The 19,795-nt window shown below is 34.8% G+C and overlaps 1 protein-coding gene across 1 annotated transcript in view; it reads left to right on the forward strand.

The window, feature by feature from the left end:
- The window catches only part of abca12.S (ATP binding cassette subfamily A member 12 S homeolog), a 92,128-nt gene that overhangs the window by 24,563 nt on the left and 47,770 nt on the right, over positions 1 to 19,795 (forward strand). Inside the window, exons 11-18 of the mRNA XM_018238948.2 lie at positions 2,059 to 2,158; positions 3,209 to 5,680; positions 7,155 to 10,082; positions 11,295 to 13,757; positions 14,423 to 14,532; positions 15,006 to 15,103; positions 18,321 to 18,565; positions 19,404 to 19,477. Of these exons, the coding sequence (XP_018094437.1) occupies positions 2,059 to 2,158; positions 3,209 to 5,680; positions 7,155 to 10,082; positions 11,295 to 13,757; positions 14,423 to 14,532; positions 15,006 to 15,103; positions 18,321 to 18,565; positions 19,404 to 19,477 (8,490 nt within the window). The remainder of the gene's footprint in view (positions 1 to 2,058; positions 2,159 to 3,208; positions 5,681 to 7,154; positions 10,083 to 11,294; positions 13,758 to 14,422; positions 14,533 to 15,005; positions 15,104 to 18,320; positions 18,566 to 19,403; positions 19,478 to 19,795) is intronic.

Below are 19,795 nucleotides of genomic sequence, written 5' to 3' on the forward strand. Positions count from 1 at the left end.
AACTGTACTCTGCACTGCGCCAGATAAAAGATCCACACATGACTGGCGCTTAACTTATGGAGCGTGTAGGGGTGGAAAGGGTGACACCTTCATGACTCCCAGCCCGGCCCCTCATATATATATAGTTAGCTTTTGGAATTCAGAACAGAAGATGAATAGAAAAACTGACTGACCAGTGATTATAAATAAAAATAATAAAAATTAAAATAATAAAAATGAAATGTCAGTGAGAAATTTTTTCTTTGGTTGGTAATGTCAGTGGCCACATTAAGAGAGACCATTTTTATTGCATGGAAATTAATAAAAATTAAAACTAGCTGAAAGGTCTCTTAAAATAGGCCCATAGCCCCTAAAGCATAAACCAAATTCTCCTTTAATTGATAATCTATTAATTTTTCTCACATGCAGACTACAGACAAAATCAGTTGCTATGCTTTGACAACAAACATTCAACATTTCAGCTAATTTAAATACTGTACAAAGTACAGAAAAAAAGTGTATTTAATTTATAGAACAATGGATACCTTGAACATAAAAACAAACAAAAAAGAGTTGCATGAAACTCAATGCATAAGGGCACCAGAGTTACATTGCTGTTCAACCTCAGGAGCATCAACTATTTAAATTATAATAGGAGGCCAGAAAGAACCAATAAATGTAGTCATGTCCTTAGTGTCCCTAGTGTGCATTACACAAAAAATAAACTAGTATAGGTATGAGATCAATTATGTGGAAACCAGTTGTCCATAAAGCCCCGAATTACGGAAAGGATGCCTCACATAGACTCCATTTTATCCAAATAATCCAAATTCCTTTTTCTCTTTAATAATAAAATAATAGCTTGTACTTGATCCAAACTTATCAAAAGCAAAACCAGCCTATTGGGTTTATTTAATGTTTACACGATTTTCTAGTAGACTTAAGGTATTAAGATCCAAATTATGGAAAGATCCATTATCCAGAAAACCCCAGGTCCTGAGCATTCTGGATAATGGGTCCCATACCTGTAGTAAGGTTTTGCTATGACAAAATGGATGTGTTTTTTCAAACTCATACATCATTTTACCACAACAGCAACATTTTGGGGTGGACGACCCAGGGCCTAAGTGGGCTACTTATCAGTGGGACTTGACTGATAAGTAGTTGCAATATACAGTATATTTATGGAAAATATCTTGTTCACAAAGTTTAGGGGCCCAATGATATTGCTGTGGGGCCAAAGACTAGTCATTGCACAGCTGAAAAGTTCATGCAGTAGTCATAAGTAGTTAATATACATAATTCTATTAAAGTGTTAATAGGTCAGATGGTCAGTGGATTTTTTTTTTTAATCAGTGTGGAGCTAAAACCCTACACACCTGCCACTGGCAAGCTGCTTTGTCTATGCTTGATATGTAAGCATAGAGGCCAAAAAATAGTATCCCCAACCAAAGGTGTGGGGCTAATAGAGCCCGCACTCTGGTTGGGGGTAACAGTACTTTTTTCTTAAAATTGTCCCCGCCAGTGCTAGGACAGTGGGGGGACAATTTTGAGTGGCCATGTTTTGAATAGCGCATGCACATAATGTGCTTCTCAAGTAATGCACATGTGCATAATGACCAAGTCACAGCATTCGCTCATTATGCTGTGGGTGTGTCCTGATATGACCACTCGTACCGGGCACTCCCTCCCAGTGCAGGTGGCCTAGCTCTGGCGGGGGTGGGGCAATTAAAACAAATTCTAACTACTTTCACCCCCAACCGAGGTGAGTGCTCCGCACCTTTGCCCGCACCTTTGGTTGGGGAAATGTTTTTTGTCTACAGATGCCCTTTAAGTAACATAACATTTGGCATTTTGCTTAAATTGTGTTATTTTAACATGTTAAGTAAATTGTGAAAGAGAGCATTGAGAGGACAAACAGAATATAAAAGAGTACATATGGCGAACAAGAGAAAAACTGAATTTACAAATAAACATATAAAAACCTGATTGCTAATTAAAAATTGGCATATTTTTAATTTCCTATAAGCTTTTTTTTACCTTTTTACTGATATTTCACATACTTTGTTTCCTGATTAGGCATGTCTAGTGTCTCGGAAATGGTGTGCAACAGTTCCATCAACGATTTAGGGAATATCCTAAGCAAAATTATATCAAGTGAACCAGCAGAACTTTTAAGGTGGGAAGATTTTAATGCTCTGATTGTAGTAACAAATTTTGCTGACATTGCAGCAAGTTGAGGAAATAAGAGGCCATAATTTACAAGAAAACAAGTCTCCTATACTACATCTCTAAATATAGAAATATAAATTTGTTTTTATCTAATCTTTATCTAATCTTATTTATGATGTAGAAAACAGGACAATAAAAAGCAATAATGTTTTCTCTATTAAGGCCATTTTTACATTGGTTACTCTTCAGGATTATTGGTTACTTTAGTTCTAGCCATGCTGAAATTAAATTCAGTCACCCTTCTCTTACTAGCATATTTGTCTCTAAAAAAGCAATTTCTGTATGTACAAACTGCTCCTGATACAGGTATTTTTTATAATGTACATTCAGGGATTGTCTAGTACTAATAACATAATAACCACATAACAACAGATGCCCATGTATTAAAGGAAATCTGCATTTATTAATTAATAATTAATTAAATTATAAATATATATATATATATGTATATATATATATATATATATATATATATATATATATATATATATATATATATATATATATATTATCAGGCGGTGCCCGCACTCAGTCAATGACAAAGCCAGAGGTGCACAATCAAGTTTGTAGTAATAATGAATAGAAGATCAGCACACTCTGTAATGTTTAGGTGAAAACAAGTGTTGATTTATTCACCTCTGGCTTTGACATTGAGGAAAAGATGTGTGAATAAATCAACACTTGTTTTCACCTAAACATTACAGAGTGTGCTGATCTTCTATTCATTATATATATATATATATATATATATATATATATATATATATATATATATATATATATATATATATGTATATATATATATATGTATGTATATATATATATATATATATATATATATATATATATAATACATTTTATTTAAAAAAATATATATATATTTATATTTATTTACGATTTAAACAATCAGCAGTTGCAAATATTATAAATCAACTTGGTTGTTTGTATAAGTTATTTTAAACAGACTCATGGTTTTCTTATTATTTCATGATTTCAGATATTTGCCACAAACTTGGATGCTTATGAAACAAAATAACATTGATGAACTTATCAATCAGAAACTTCAACAAGCAATTGCCAGCCAGTATCCTGGTAACCTTCAAGTGCAGCGTACCCTTTCTGGCTTTGTGCAGCTGCTATTTAATTCTACTGATGTACTGGTTAATAAGGTCTCAACAAAATCCCAGATTCTCAATATCACTAGTTACTTGCAGGTACTTCAAAATATATCAAAGCAGTTCAACATTCTTTTTTTTCAAAATCAGCAGGCAGAGTTGCTTAACACCACAGAAACTATTGCAGGTGCCTTACAAATTGCTGCTCAGAATTTCCTGCTCTGGAACAATTTAAGTGACTTTACTTTGTTCTATAATGGATCGGATGAAGCCTTGAAAGAGCTCCAGACTTTGATTAATACCTGGATAACCAGGAGTTCAGAAAATGCTCTTTTAAATGACACCACAATATTTGGGATTCTTTCTATGCTTAACCAGTCATCATTCACGTCAATGAAACAAAATGTTTTAGCTTTTTTGAACTTAGACCCAATGGCAACCAACATAACTAATGCAGTGATCAACATTTTAAACATATTAAGCAAGTCAGTATCTGTAACTAATTCATCAGACAGCTCTTTGCTTGCTGAATTTTACTTACAGCAGATTGCACATTTTATATCTGATAATAATCTACAAAAGAAACTTTTATACTTCAAATCACTTTTCAATTATAGCAGCCAGCTTTCTTTTTTGCAATCTGATAATCTGAAGACTGAGGCTATGGATTTCTTGTTTTATTTTACTCCATCCAACTTATTAAACATTAGTTCGGACCCTACTCATGCAGCACCATCTTTGTTCAATTTGATATCTAATCTTATTCCTGTAGAAGGGCAAGGTATTTTTCAAGAACTGGTAAATGCTACACTGACCCTACTTCAATCAGTTGCCACTTGCCAAAAGAGCAACTCTAACTGTACTGGCACTACCGCAATGTTTCAGCAAATGTTGGTGGAATCTATATCTTTTATCAACTCTCTAAAAAGTGATATTCAGCAACAATATAAAAATCTGTCAGTGCTACAATTCAGCATCCCCAGCAGTGCTGAAATAGATGTCATTAATAGCATTTACAATATGGCGCTGTGTTATCAAGGCAAGTCCTGTAACACCTTCAATAACATCTACAATGAAACCATAAAAATAATAAATACACTAACAGAGTATACTTTCGGAAATGGTTCAAAAACCCTGCCCAGTCCAGCTCTCTTAGAAGAGTTAGAACAAAACCTTACTACCTTTCAACAGGTTCTTCATTCTGTAGATACTAATACGCTGATGACTCAGCTAGAGAATTTTATCAATAGATCCACCTGTTTCAACTACACAGATACCCAGCCAATGAACTGCACTTTAAAACTGTTTTCTTTTCTTATGGGACTAATTCAGAGTTGTCCATTGCCTGAACAAATGAATCACACTGTCCATGTGGCTTCTTCTATTGCAAATTTCTGGGTCCAAGAATTAAATTCATCATTAGATCTGACATACATCTACAAATTAACAAAGCTAACATTTCAGAATAATTCAATGATAGTGGACATTAACACAATGATTACAAACATTGCAAAGACTTTAGAAGAAATTGAAATGACGTTAAACACCAACAGCCAAGAGCCCATGATACTCATTAGAAAGCTGGTGGATATTATGAACTCTGCAAACTCAAATAACACATTTCCAACAACCCTCTTTCTACAAATAGACCAAGAACTGACAAATATAAAAACACAACTTCAGATTGCTCAGTGGTATATAACTTATATAAAAAATATAACAAAAACATTTCAGACCTCTGGAAATATGTATCCCATCGTGACAATGACACGACTTATAATAAATAATATTCTATCCACTATGAAGGAAAATCTCTCCTTGAAGTACTTTACAAAAGAAGTAAATAATACAAATTTCTGGTTAGGACAATCAAATATTATACCTGTTATTCATAGTCTGTTGAGTGCAACATCTCAAGATGGCGTTCAAATCATAGACCAGATTATAAACCACACTATGTCTGTAATGCAGACTATATTTCAAGATAAAAACTTTTGGAATACTTTATTCAATGAAACTCAACATTATGATGTAAACTTTCATGCATTTATAGACTCTCTAAATGTGGTTTTTAATGCCCATAACGACTCAGTGAGTTGGAATGTATACACATCTCTCCATGACTTTATTACCTCTTTACAGTCATCTCTAAATGAAGCATTGTCCAATGGAACTATTGGACCACTGGTAGTAGGTGAAAAGATTACTGCTGATGCAATTGGATCACTAAATATCTTACTGAAAAGGCTAAATGTCACACACTATGAGGACATCTTGACATTTACTACTAACATTGTTCAGCTTTATTTCAGAAGCAGAAACAGTTCCTTTGCCTTGGACAACCTAGCTCAAATGTAAGTTTTTTACATTTTCTTTATCTCATAGTTAATAAAAATCTAGAAATTCAGTTAATAAAAATGACAATAAAAGCCCATTTTCCTTATTTGGTAGAGCTATTTTAAATCTTGTTTGTGGCATTTCCTTCAGGTACCACCTGTCATAACTTGATTTCTGTTTAGAAGCTTGCTCCCTCAACTGAACATTTTTCATCTAAGGCATTATAATGTAGACTGACTCAAAGTACACCATATTTTGCAATGTATTTTGTAATGTACATCAAGTTTCTATTTAAGTGGGTTCTGAGACGTTAACAAAAAATAGAGAATAAATGTAAATTGCAAAGAATTTACAATTTACATTTGTGCTTAAATCCCCCTTCAACACTTGGGTATTTCTAGAGTGCTAAATCACTAAAGAACATCAGCATCGGTGAATGATTTGCAGCAGTAAGGTTAAGGAACCTACTGTGTATATAGACATGTTTCCTATTAATTCAATTGCCAGGGAACAAACAGTCCAATCTAATACTCTGTAACAAGGTGTGTAACAACAGTGTTATTCTTCTAAAAGCTCTAAAGGGGTTGTTCATCTTTAAATTAATATTTAAGGGTATATTAACATTCCAATTTATTTTTTTCACAAATTTCAATCAATTTCTAGTATTTCTATATTTCCATAAAACTAAACAACAACAATTCAAGATTTATTAAGTGTAAAGACCACGAAAAACTGTAATACAAAAATTCACCATGTAAAAGTTGTCAAGGTCTTATAGAAGTCAGTGGGAGTTGCCCTGATTATATTGGACCTTTTTTATATCAGATTTTTTTCCCCTAGGAAATGAAATGACGTTTTAGAGATGTTAGAGGTGTTTGTAATTTTTTCAGATTTTTCAGTGCTTTTTTTCATTTATGGTTTTTAAATTTGGTTCTTTTAATAAATTCCATGGCATTTGAAGCTAGTTTTTTTGTGGTTTCAAAAACCTCTAAACCCTCTAAAACTACTATAATGAGACAGTTAATAGGCCTCCCTGTATGCTGTAGAGAGTGAGATTCTGAGATAATTCGCAATTGTTTTTAATTTTTTATTATTTGTGTTTTCGAGTATTTAGCTATTTATCCAACAGCTCTCCAGTTGCAATTTTGGCAAAGCCATTCTATAATATATTAAAAGTTAACTTAAAGTTGAACTACTCCTTTAATGCTGTATCTAAGTTGAACAAGCAGAAGTAGTAAAAAAAATAATGAATTATCAGCATAGGGAATCCATTTGACCACAGCCATTATTACAATGGAACTATGTAGTGTGAAGTCAACTAGTTTGTTTATTTTAGGAACAGTGCCCAATAATTGTCAATATTAGTGCTGCAGAAAAGATCCTATTGCATCCTAGTGATGATGCCAGATGTCTAAAAAGCGCAAATGTAGTCAAGTTTTGCATGTAATAAAGTAGCTAATGGATTCTTTAATAATTGTTTTTTGTCTGCAGGACATGGAAACAACTACTGGCCTATCTACAACAAAGTGGACTTGAGAAGCTACTAATTCACACACTTCAAAGTCATATCTTCAGTTATATCCCTGAAACTCAAGAAACAGCAAAGATCCTGCAGACCTTACTGAATACTGTGTTTTCCTCCTTTGATGGGCCCTTTTCTGATTTTGGATTCCAAACACACTACCTCAATAACAGCATGATTATAGGCATAATAAGGAACATTGTGGCAAAACAAAATAACACCATATTTCAGTACAGTCTGAATATGGACAGTGTTTCACTGGACTCACAATTTACCCAAGAAGGTGAAATAAATGAAATGAAAAATGTCCTTGAAAACCTGGTAAATGACTGGCTATTAATAAGCACAGGAGAACATGAACTTTCATTCAACTACAGCTCGAGCCTTATTAAGATATTTTATCATTTGTGTAAAGCAAGTAATAACACGAAAGCAATGGAGGCACTGCAGTTTTTCTTAAACTCCAATAACAGTATCATAAGCATTCCCATTCTAATTGACGCACTAAAGAATTTTCACAACTTCAGTGAAGAAACTTCTGCTGACACGAGTACTCTTATTGAACTGTACCTGAAACAACTAGTGTTGTTTGTATCCAACAGTCAGCTAAAAAAATCTCTCCTAGAATTAAGTGCAATTCAGGAGATCCCATTTTTGCACTCTAGCGATGCTGTTATGGATATTTTACAATTTCTATACCCTGATAATCTATACAATATTAACGACCGTCAGAGCCTGATTCAAAATCTTCTTACTACTCTATCAAGCTACATGCCTGCGCAAGACAAAGAAGGTTTTAGAAATATCACCAGCTCAATTTTGTCAGTTGTTGGGGCTCTTAACAACTGCACCAAAGATTCAGAGAAATGTCTGACCTTAGTTTCTGAGTTTGAGAACGTGGTTACAGATTTGATAAATGTTCTTAATTCCTTAGAAAACAATAGCCTTCCCATGGATTTTTCCAATAGCTCTCTGCAGAAGTATGCAACATTTGATCATTCACATATTTCCATTATAAATAATATTTATTGGCTTGCTACACAGTCTCAGGGGATATTTTATAATGATACAGGAGACTTTACAGATGTGTACCAAGAAGTTCTTTTAGCAGTTAAACTCTTTGAAAACATCACACAAGAGCTGAACATAACTGAGCATGCAGTTAGTAAATATCTGCAAAAATTGAAGGTGATTCTGCAAGTGCTAAAAAGAAATAATATGACAGAAACCCTATTCCTGTTTCAACAAGTTGTTCAAGACGCTAACTGTAAAAATCAGACAGAAGCTGAATTTCTCTTGTGCACTTTCAATTTAACTTGCCATATTTTGAATATCCTGGGAAAACTACAACTGCCTAACTCACTGAGTGGAAAAATCAATGATTTGTCCTTAATTGCAACACACTGGATGAGTGAAATGAATACAACTGTAAATATTTACCAGCAAATGGTTTCCTTTTACAATATAACAAAAAGTGTCTTGCAAAATCAAGCAACCCTACAAGCAATTCTCACCAGCGTAAATGAAATTTCAAACACACTGCAAAATATTAAAATAGAAAATGGTACTTCTGTCATCGTACAAAATGTAATTAGTCTTATTGATCTGTTGAAACCAGACACTGTCTTCAGCCTCAACAATATTACTTGCAATGTGAACAGTAGCCAGTTGGAAAATGTACATGCTCAGCTCAAAATCCTTAAATGGTACTTAATGTACATAACAAACAAAACAGAATTTAATAATACCTCCCTCAAATTGTATCCTATGTATAGGCTTACACAGCTTATATTGGCCAATGGTATTCCGACCATACAAAACTTGGAGAAGTTTGTAAATCATTCCCACAATATCACAGAGATCCTTAACATAGCCATACAAGAAGACACAGATAGACTTTTTAAGCTGATCACTGATATTGTAACTTCAAACCAAACAGGTTCAGACTTCATAAACCAAATGGAAACTTGGGTTGGACTTTCAGAATTAATGAAGTCCATATTGGCCAGTGAAAATGGAAGTACTTTGGTCTCATCTGACCTTACTGCAATTTGGCAAAGCATAAACAAACTCTTGAGTGGAGAATTGAACTGGGTCCAAATAAACAGCATAGCAAATGCTGTACGCACAAGCATAGCCAAAGGCAATATTAAAACTGATAAAGATATCATGCAACTTCATGAATATTTATTAAATATTTTTAATCAAACATATTCAGAAGGATACATGAGTTATGTAAATTTAGTTATCTATAATTTAGATTCTTTGTTGAAAACAAATTGCCAGAATGCTTCCACTGTAATTACAAACATGTATCCAATTATACAAAATGTGTTCCCTTCCAATTTGTGGCCTAAAAATACCATTGTCCTAAATGCAACTAAAGACATTTGTGAATTGATACAGGGGAACTCGCAAAATAACTTGGCCACAATTCTGCGCATTCTCAGAACAGTTATCACTGCTGCTAAAGCTGTTACACAAAATGACACAAGAGAGTATGTTATTGCAGTAGAAACTATTGCTGCAATGGCAGAAGATCTTATATCTGAACCAACGCCATCTTATAATACTGTTGTAACTGCTATGAAAATGATACCAAAAATTACTGAATTATTCCATGTTGCAGAAAATACAACCAAGTGGGTGGAAAACACAGTTCTTAATCAATTACTTTATCTCTTGTTGGACTTGGCATGGAGCTCATCTTCATCAGAAGACATAATTCTTGCTAAAATAGAAAATGTTACTTGGGAGACAATACAGTTTGTCCAGGACATCCTCAACATGCAGAAGGACTCTTCCTACAACACAATCCTTTCTTTTTCACTGGAGGTAGTTAAACTTTTCCTCAACAAGACTGGCAATACATCTTCTGAAGACTACTCTGTAATGTCGTAAGTACCTTTTTTATATTTCTTTTCTATTCTTGTAGTTTCTAAGCAGCAGAGACAAGTAGATAATGTCAAACAAAAAGAAAATCATATCTTTGATATAAACGTGTTCAGTAAGTGTGTTTTTGTGTGTGTATCTCAGTTGACCCTTTTAACAGCTATATAAGGGACTTAACTATTTGAAGTAGTGGGAAGAATAAAATACTGCAGCCACCTTATACAAGTAATAGAGTTAATGTAATAACAGTTTGTTAAACCCATAGCAGATGAAAATAGCAATTACTTGTTGTCTGAAAGCAATAACTATGATTGTTATGATACCGTAATACAGTGCTGTCCAACTTCTGTGTTATTGAGGGCCGAAATTTTTCTGGCCTACATGGTGGAGGGCCGATAATGGAAGCCGGTGTTGACCACTCCCTGTTTTTAAACCACACCCACTTTAAACCACACCCATGTTACCACAAGACCATATCCACATTAATTATGGTAGCACACCAAAAAACCAAATGGTTGGTGCTCACTGCAGGCATATCACATCATTATAATATATTATGATATAGTAAATCTGGTTATGCCTATGAGGTGTCTGACAAATTTGTCTGAAGAATTATTATATTATATATTAGATACTGAAATCAGAAAAAAAAAACTTTTCTGCTTTTATAGGAATTGTCTTATTAATAGTGGTATAGTAGTAGTAAAATAAAGTAGCAGTAGTAAAGGGTATGTTTTTGCTGTGTTAGTGGTTCTTAGTGTGTCAGTCACTACTGGGTTAATTAAACCATGAATATGTATACACACCTAAACACACACACATGTTAGGAGGTCTATCACAATATTGTTTGTGTACATTTTACTGTATCTTCACTTTGTACTATGCATTATATTACAGGGTTATTCAAATGTAATGTTTTTTTTTCTGCATGTCCCTTTATCATATCAATAAGACTTGCATTTGTCCAATCAAATAGGTCTTTTTCAAGCTCATTAAAGTTCTCTGAAAAGGGACTTACTAGACTTATATAAACCTTTTTTACATTTGCTTTTTTAATGTATTTAAAAAGTGCATGACAATGAAAGTAATTTTAAGATGCATTTCTCTGAATCCCCATTTGATACATTTTCTAATAGTTTATATTGGAAACTTTGCATTAAAACTGTCAACCCAATAATGTGAGAAGCATGCTAAAATGAAATACTTTATCTTCACAGATTTGTAAAGCAAGTTTGGGATCACTTTAGAGAAAGTGGAACAGAGCATTTGATTACCTCCAGTATCAAGCAACAGATTATACATATGTATCCTGACGGCTCAAAAGACTCTACACTTTGGGACACTATTCTAGATGTTATGATTAATATAACAGACCTGATTCTTTCTGACACCACGCAGAGCCAAAACTATAGTAACACCAGCACAACCATAAAAATTCCACCTGTGGTTTTAGAAACTCTCCAAGATTTGCTGCCACACATTGAATACATCACACAAGTCATTATAGAATCATGGGAAATTCTTTCTAATGTACCTCAGACATTATTTTTCACATCTGAACAAAATGAAACCAGACATATTGGGATGCTAATTACCAGCTTAAGTAACCTTAACCTCGGACATGACATTTTTAATGACACTGCAAAACTGGTTGAATTTTTTTCTGCCATAAACCAGACAGAGCTCATTACGGAATTGTTCCACGCTATTTATAATGCATTTGACAATAATAGCCAATCTGATGTGCTTTTCTTAGATGCCCTCAATATTTTCAAAGACCTTGTGCACTTGTATAATACAAGTGACATTGAAGAACTTTCTACAATCTTTGAAATATACTTTCAGAACCTCTCGGATACCGGTATTGATCTTATGTTGTATTTTAATGAGCTCTTATTGCAACAGTCTCAAGAAGTCAGTAACACAATTGGACAAGTGTTACCATATTTCTTGTCTCCAGAGCTGCAAAACAGAAGCCTTAACACTACAAACAATGTTGCAGGACTCTTTCAATTGATGTTTGAGTATGTTCCAAAGGATGATCAGGATATATTCCAGAAAGTTGCAAATATCACTCTGTTGCTTATTGATGCTTTAGAAACTTGCAGCACTAAACCCGAGAGCTGTTCAAATCTTAATGTAGGAATATGGTATATTGTATCTGATATTACACAGATTCTGGAGGCAATACAGAACAAGAGCTTGGAAGGACATTTTGGAAACAACTCTCTCACTTATTATGACCAGTCACTGACAAACTTGGCCAACGACATTAATTTGATTTGGTATTCTCAAGGACAACCAAATTATACCACAGTAGCACTGATACAACTTTTTGAAGACGTCTTTGCAGTAAGGAGCTTGATTCTGAACACATCACTAAGAAAAGATCTCCATTTAACCATTTCTCCACTTCTACAGAACACTCTAGAGGTTCTAGCATCTACCAATATCTCTGAATATCTTTTTCAAATACATAATCTGCTCACATCAAACTGTATAAACCAGACAGATATAGATCCATTAGTGTGCAATTTAAACCTTGCATCAAAGCTTTCACATCTCTTAAATCTTCTTCCGTTAACAGAAATGGCTCATGACAGGCTCTCAGTAATATGCTCAATAGCTGAACTATGGCTGAATAAAATCAATTCATCTATTTCAACATATCAGCAACTTGCTGATCTATACAATGTTACAATGTTTGCATTCAAACACAGACCTGTTCTATATGCAATAAACAGAACAGCAGAAGATATAGTACAGTTATTACAAAAAACTGAGACTTTCCTAAATTTCAGTTTAAATGGAACCCCACTTCTTTCTAGGATCTTAACATGTATTGTGTTTGATGTCAACAAGTTGCATTTTTCAAATGCATCATTGCAATCTAATAGCAGTGACAGCCTTGTGAACATAAGACTGCAGAGGGATATTGTTTATTGGCTCATGTCCCAAGTGAGAAATATTACTGCTTTTATGAAAACATTGGCAGGTGACTATACAAATCAGACAGTTGGACAATGGATAACCGATAATTACCAATACATAAATCTTATTTTTAACAATACAGAAAGTGTGATAAATGCATTTTCTACACTAAAAGACCTAATACCTATCTCCAATGCATCCTCTGAGAATGAAAAATACAGACTTATACTCTATAATGTTCGAGGACTACTCCAAAATTTGTCAAATGCTTACCTATTTGAAAACCTTCAAAATACCTCCTGGAGAAGTGCAATATGGCTTGTTTTCAATGCGACAGAACTGATTGTTACTGAAGCCTCTTCCAACCCACCATATATTACCACAAAGACAATAATGAAAATTCTGCAGATGTTTTTTGGAAATATTAGTATGTTCTCTTTAGAGAACATACTAATGGGAATTTCAGATTTGCTTCTACAAGAATCAAGGCTCTTCAGTAGCACAAGATTTGTAGCAGATTGGTTGGAAAGCCTTCCTTTACAGAACATCTACTTGTTTTTACCAAACTTGATAAAGAGTTTCTCTTTTGTGGACATGACAGCTGCACAGACGGTGGTCTTGAATTTGGTCTCCAAAGCCCTTGATGCCACATCATACACAGAAGTGATCTCTTCCTTATCTAACCTGACGACATATGTGATGGACACCAGCGGAGCCATTGCTTCAAGTAGCCTCAATTTAACCCCACAGTAAGAATTTCACATTCAGTATCTTATAACATCCTTTTGACACATTTGCTCTGAATTTGTTTGGAGATAAGGTACATATGGGGGGATGTAATTAAACTTGGTAAAGAAAAAAATATTCACAATACAAAAAGTTATGCCTTTGGGGAACAAATTTTCCTTTGTGCCAATTTAAAATAGCTTCTGCAACCCGGAAACTGCTAAGTGACCTCTTCCGACAGTGGAAGAAGGTTTGACCCAAAGCAGGTGAGGGTCCAGTATTAGCACCTGATACCTTCACAGGTGAATACCAAAGGGGGTTGAGCACTCCACATTGCATGCATAGTCGAAGAAGGTTTGTGAATTTTATAGTTTGCGCTAGTGAGTAGTGAATGTAATAAAACTTCTAACTGAAAAAGTTATGTTTTCTCCAGAAGATTATAACACTTTCTAACACTTCTTAAAAGTAGTGAAGGCAGAACTAAAATTTGCAATGAAATAACATTTTAAGGAAGAATATTACATTGCAAAATTTTAATTGTTATTCTTATTTGTGCAAATTATTTTGTTCTTTGGGACTTTTATTACTTCCCCCAATAGAGATGACAGTAATGTGTTTGCATATATTTCATGTGTACTGCACAGGCACCTGTGGGTGAAATAGAATCAATGTAGATTTTTTATTACAGGCTTTTGACTCTTATGGAGGAATTGGAACTCTTACAGAATGTATCACTAGCTGGACCCTATGAAAATGCCAGAAGTTGTTTGATGAATGCTGTCTCCAACCAATCATCAGGTACCCTATCATTTTTTAGTTTGTTGTTGGTGTATAATTATTGTAGGCAATTAGCATGAAGACGGCATTTAACATTTTAATGACATATAATAAAGGACATTTATATGTGTTTGTTAAAATGAAACAAACATTACCAGAACTGTATACTAAAGTCAGATAACATTCTTTTCATATCATGCTGGAATCATGAAAGGATATTTGAATAGAAAGATACAGCTTAAAGCAACAAAATACCACAGGATATTTATGGAATGTATTATATGTAATTATATATAATTAGCATTAGGAACCATGTACATCTTGTATAGACAAGAATGATTTGCCAATTATTTAGAAATAATCCATTTGAAAAGTATAGATTTTGTACAATTAGTGCCCTGTCTAGGGATCTACAGTTCTACATTTAAAAAAAACAATGAAATTCAATATGGATTAGAGTTAAGGGTCCCTGATTAATCTTCCAATTTCCTTAGGTCACCTTGAAGAGATGATTCAGCTCATCCAGGCCGTGTTCTCTCAAAGCAATGAATCCTCCAATGCATCCCTGACTCTAGATTTGCTTAAAGAAAAGGCAAGTTAGCAAACACTAAACATTTAATTTTTACACATCATTGCTTGTTCTCATACTGAAGTTTTTGTGATATTATCAGTAGGGATGGGTGAATCAGACCTATTTCACAAAACAGCAAAAAAATCACCAAATACACTGAAGTCAAGAAGCTTTTTTTTGGACAACAATTTTAAACTTCACAACATTTTTGTACTATCCATTATAGTCAATGAATATTTTTTCTTGGTAAAACATTTTGCTCATCCCTAATTATCAGAGCTCTTTTACTGTATGTTTTATATCAAGCAAGAAAAAAAAACATATTTAAGAAGATGAATGTAAATTACTTGTAGCATCTTTCTACCTTGTCTTGACAAGGCTTTTGTCAGGGAGAGGTAGGGGGTGCTGTGGAGCTAGAGGTGCAAGGCAGGAATAGGGTGGAAGAAGAGTCAGAGTCTGGATGAATAATGATGGAGCGGACAAAAATTAGGACAGGACAGAGCGGGCAAAGACTCAAACAGGAATAGAACAGGACGGTGCGGGTGAAGAGACAGGAGCAGGATCAGGATCAGATCAGGACTGTGCGGGCAAAGAGAGTCAGACAGGAATAGGAACAGGACCAAGAAGGACTGGAACAGGGGCGGATGGAACAGGAGCACGGTCAGGCAAGGCAAGATCAGGACAAACCAAGGCAAGATCAGGACAAGGCAAGGAACCAAAGCTAGAGAATTCCACAGTGCTTAGGTTAGGTCAATGCTCAGGCACTGATTGTGAGGAAGGCTGGCTTTATATAGGGCAGGGTCAGCTCCGATTGGCTGACCCCACCCTAACAATAAAGATGATAGCGTTTGAGGGCTAATCCTGAGACCCAGCCGAAGTATAAATAAGAAATTGCAGGCTGCTCTTCTGGCCCAGCGGTTAGGATGAGCAGCCAGTAACCAGGAGGTCTCAGGATCAAACCCCAGCAGAGCCTGACAGCAATGCTCCTTTTCACATCCAAGTGTTCTCTGCTTTAGATGTCTTCTTTACCCAGTGACTGGTTTCCTACTTTTCATCTCATGTATGGTATTTAACATTCTGTTTAAATGCAAGTAGATCAGCACGACACTTAATTATCTTCTCTTGGTAGTGCATGTTCTCTAATGGCCACTTCCCATCAGTGTACAATATGAAGACAGGTTGAAACAGCACCAAGAAGTGGTTTTGATGTTTTTGAATGTTTTTATTGCACTCTTAGGGCATAACAGCAACGTTACAAGCCATGTGCCCTTTTATCAAGCTGACACAAGTTAACAGTCCTATTCATACCCTTTAATGCTATCTAGTGGTTATTAGTATATAAAGCAATCTATAAAGTCTTCCCAATTTAACAAATTGTACACAGTATCCATATATATCTGAAACATATGTGCTCCATATCATAAAGGAGAATAGTTGATAAGATGTCCATTTTAAATAAATCTGGAAGAGATAAAAATATTCATAATCAATAAAGGCTATAAGGATGAAAGGTCGAGGTGAATTTTCGAATGAAAAAAATTCGAATTTTTTGTGTACTTTGACTAGGGAATAGTCCAAATTTGATCTGAATTTGAAAACAATTTGGAAATTCGAATATAGAAATTTATCATGTACTGTCTCTTTAAAAATTTGTCTTCGACCATTCACCATCTAAAACCTGCCGAATTGCTTTTTTAGCCTATGGGGGACCTCTTAGAACCAATTGGTGGACTGTGAAAAATCAAAGTTTTTTTGAGGAAAAACTTCGAATCGAATTCGATCGACTTCCCTATTAATTTCTATTTGAACTATTCTAATTCAGCTGAATACGGACCTATTTGATCGGAAACAGACCTATTCTACCCAAAAAAACGTAGATTTAATTTCGGTTGGTTTTTTAAATTCAACTTCGACCCTTGATAAATATGCCCCTTAAGTGTATTATATTGTGTCACAAAAGTGACATTGTTTTCTCTACTTTTTGACTTTCTTCTTAAAATTCTGCTCTGTCCTGTTTATTAACCTTCTCTAATTGTGTTTTAAGGAGATTATTTGGATAGACGCTATCTTTAAATTTGCCACACATTTCCGTTAATCTTTCTTCCTCTGTCTCACTCGAGGTCACAATCTGCTTTACCCTAAATCGAGACTTAGGTAAAGCCATCTTCAATTGTGGCAGATGAAATGACCTATAGTGAAGCAGCAGGTTATGGTCAATTGGCTTAACAAATCAATTAACAAACTTCCCTGGTTAATACACTTTGTATCAAGGAATAGGATTTGCATTCAGAGAAAACTTAATGCATTGTAGGGCCCTATAATATCTTGGACAAATATGCTCTAATGCCCTAAGAATACAATAAAGGCATTTTAATTAAAACAAATTTGTGGTGTATTCCAACCTGTGTATTTATCAATCTGCAAATTTATTCAGACATTACTTCAGCTCACTAATTACCACGTATCAGTTGTATAGGCCATGATTCTATTCTCTGCACAGAATAGGTACCTCTCACTAGCTGCCATCTCATATGCCCTCCTATCATTCCCATAACATCTTCTTCAACCTCTCACACATACTCCATTTCGGACAAAATCTTTCAGTATCACATATTCTTGAAAATGCAATAATATTATTAAAAGAGCTTATAATGGAGAGACACTAAACCCATTTTAGATTCAGGTGCAAAATATGTGCTCTGTTTTGTATTTTAACAGGCAAGTCACATTTAAGTGGACTTTAGTTAGTATATTATAGAAATGTTTTAATCTGAGTAGCTTTATTTTTTAAGGTTTTTTTTCAATATTTGCTTTACTCTTCTGCCTCTTTGTAGCTTGCTTTAAAATAGTCTATTTGTTGGGGGTCACTGACCCAAAAAAGCTATTGCTCTTTGAGGCTACCATTTTATATTCATTGTTACTGTATATTATTTATCTTTATATTCATGCTTTCTCCTATTCATCCTGTCCTTGATCCAAAGTAAATCATAGAATTGGTAAATAACTAGTTTATAGCTCCAAAAATGTGTGCCCACAAATTGAATTTCTTGCATGACTTTAAATAACTGTGCACTAGTTTCTAACATTCTGTTTGTTTTTTGGGTTTTTTTTTAGATAATTTTATTGTTATTTTTAGTTCAATCACAGGCACAGTGTAGCTCACACTGTATGGCAGCAAATGCATAACTGGGCATCATACCTGGATCTAATTTCTGTTTTGTATATTATTATTTCCTAGATACAACAACTACAAAATCTGACAACCTTTATCTGCAGTTTTGGAAAGTCGGATCAGTACCACAGCTACTGCAACTTTACATGTCAATATCTAGTTATGCTGAAATCTGCTGCAGACCTTGCAATTTTAGTGACCGGTGACAGGGTTACGACTGTCAGCACCACAAATAAAGAGAAAATAGCAGCTTTTTTTAACAGCTTGCTTCAAAGTCTCCAGGAAGCTCTGTTGGCAGATCTGAGTTCTATGTAAGTGGAACTTAGGCAACAATATACAGTTCCTGAACTGTCCTGCATTAGTTAAACCATACCTCCCATCAATTGCAAGATAAAAAGAGGGACAAAATTAACTGGCGCACACAGCAATTGTATGATAGTGACCTCCGAAATACCTTGCACAGTTGACAAAACACACCCATGGTTACATGGTTGGAAAGGAGTAAAGGGAGCACTACAGTGTCGGACTGGCCCATCTGGATACCAGGAAAAGTCCCGGTGGGCCAAGGTGTCAGTGGGCCTTTATGCTGCTAGACAGTTGGCATATTTCATGGTCATTCCCAAATTCTATGAGAACAAAGAGGCTAAATAGATGGAATAATAGATTATAGTATGTAATAGAAAGAGACTAGGAGAATAGAGGTTGAGTGAGGAGAGGAAGAATAATAGTACTGAGAGTGGGCCCCTTGTCAAAATTTTTTGGGTGGGCCCCTGGAGCACTATGTGCACTAGCATTTTATGACCCCCATATTTTATGACACACTGTGGCCCACAGCATTTCATGACACCATTTGCCCCTCAACATTGAATCACACAATTTGGTCCCCCAAATATTTCATGACAGTGGGCCCCCAATCATTTTATGATAGACAGTGCCTGCCCCCACCAAGACCTACACAAATGTTTACTAGAGCACTTACTAGTGTCCACATAGCTGTCGAACAACTTTATAAAATAATGTGAAATGATGTCTTGAGGGGACATAATGAGAGCAGGACATTAGTAAAACTGGGGCTGTGAGGTAGGAAGGTATGGCTAAAAAAACCAAATGTCTATTATTCCTTTGACTTGTTTTCCAATTTTGTTTCAGGTTTCCAACAAGTATATCTAACATGACACCAGCTCTGAATAGTTACATTAATGGAGCATCCTACAGTTTTACGGGTAATCATTGTGGGGAGTGTGGACAATGTCAACATTTGTTCAGCTTGGTTACAGTCTTTGTAATTTATCCTTCCAGCCATCTCTTTATCCAATTACAAATGTTATGTTTCTGGCCAATGTTCCTTAATTTAATCAGTAACCTTTTGTGAGGCATTGTATCAAATGCTTTAGCAAAGTCTAAGTAGATCACATCCATTTTCACCCCAGAGATTAGGCTTCTGCTCACCTCCTCATATAACATTTGCCTGAGGAGGTGAGGAATTTTTGAATTTGCAAATTTGCGAATTTTTTTCTAATTCAAATAGAATCACAATTTTA

The sequence above is a fragment of the Xenopus laevis genome, chromosome 9_10S (assembly GCF_017654675.1).
Source record: "Xenopus laevis strain J_2021 chromosome 9_10S, Xenopus_laevis_v10.1, whole genome shotgun sequence".
NCBI lineage: Eukaryota > Metazoa > Chordata > Amphibia > Anura > Pipidae > Xenopus > Xenopus laevis.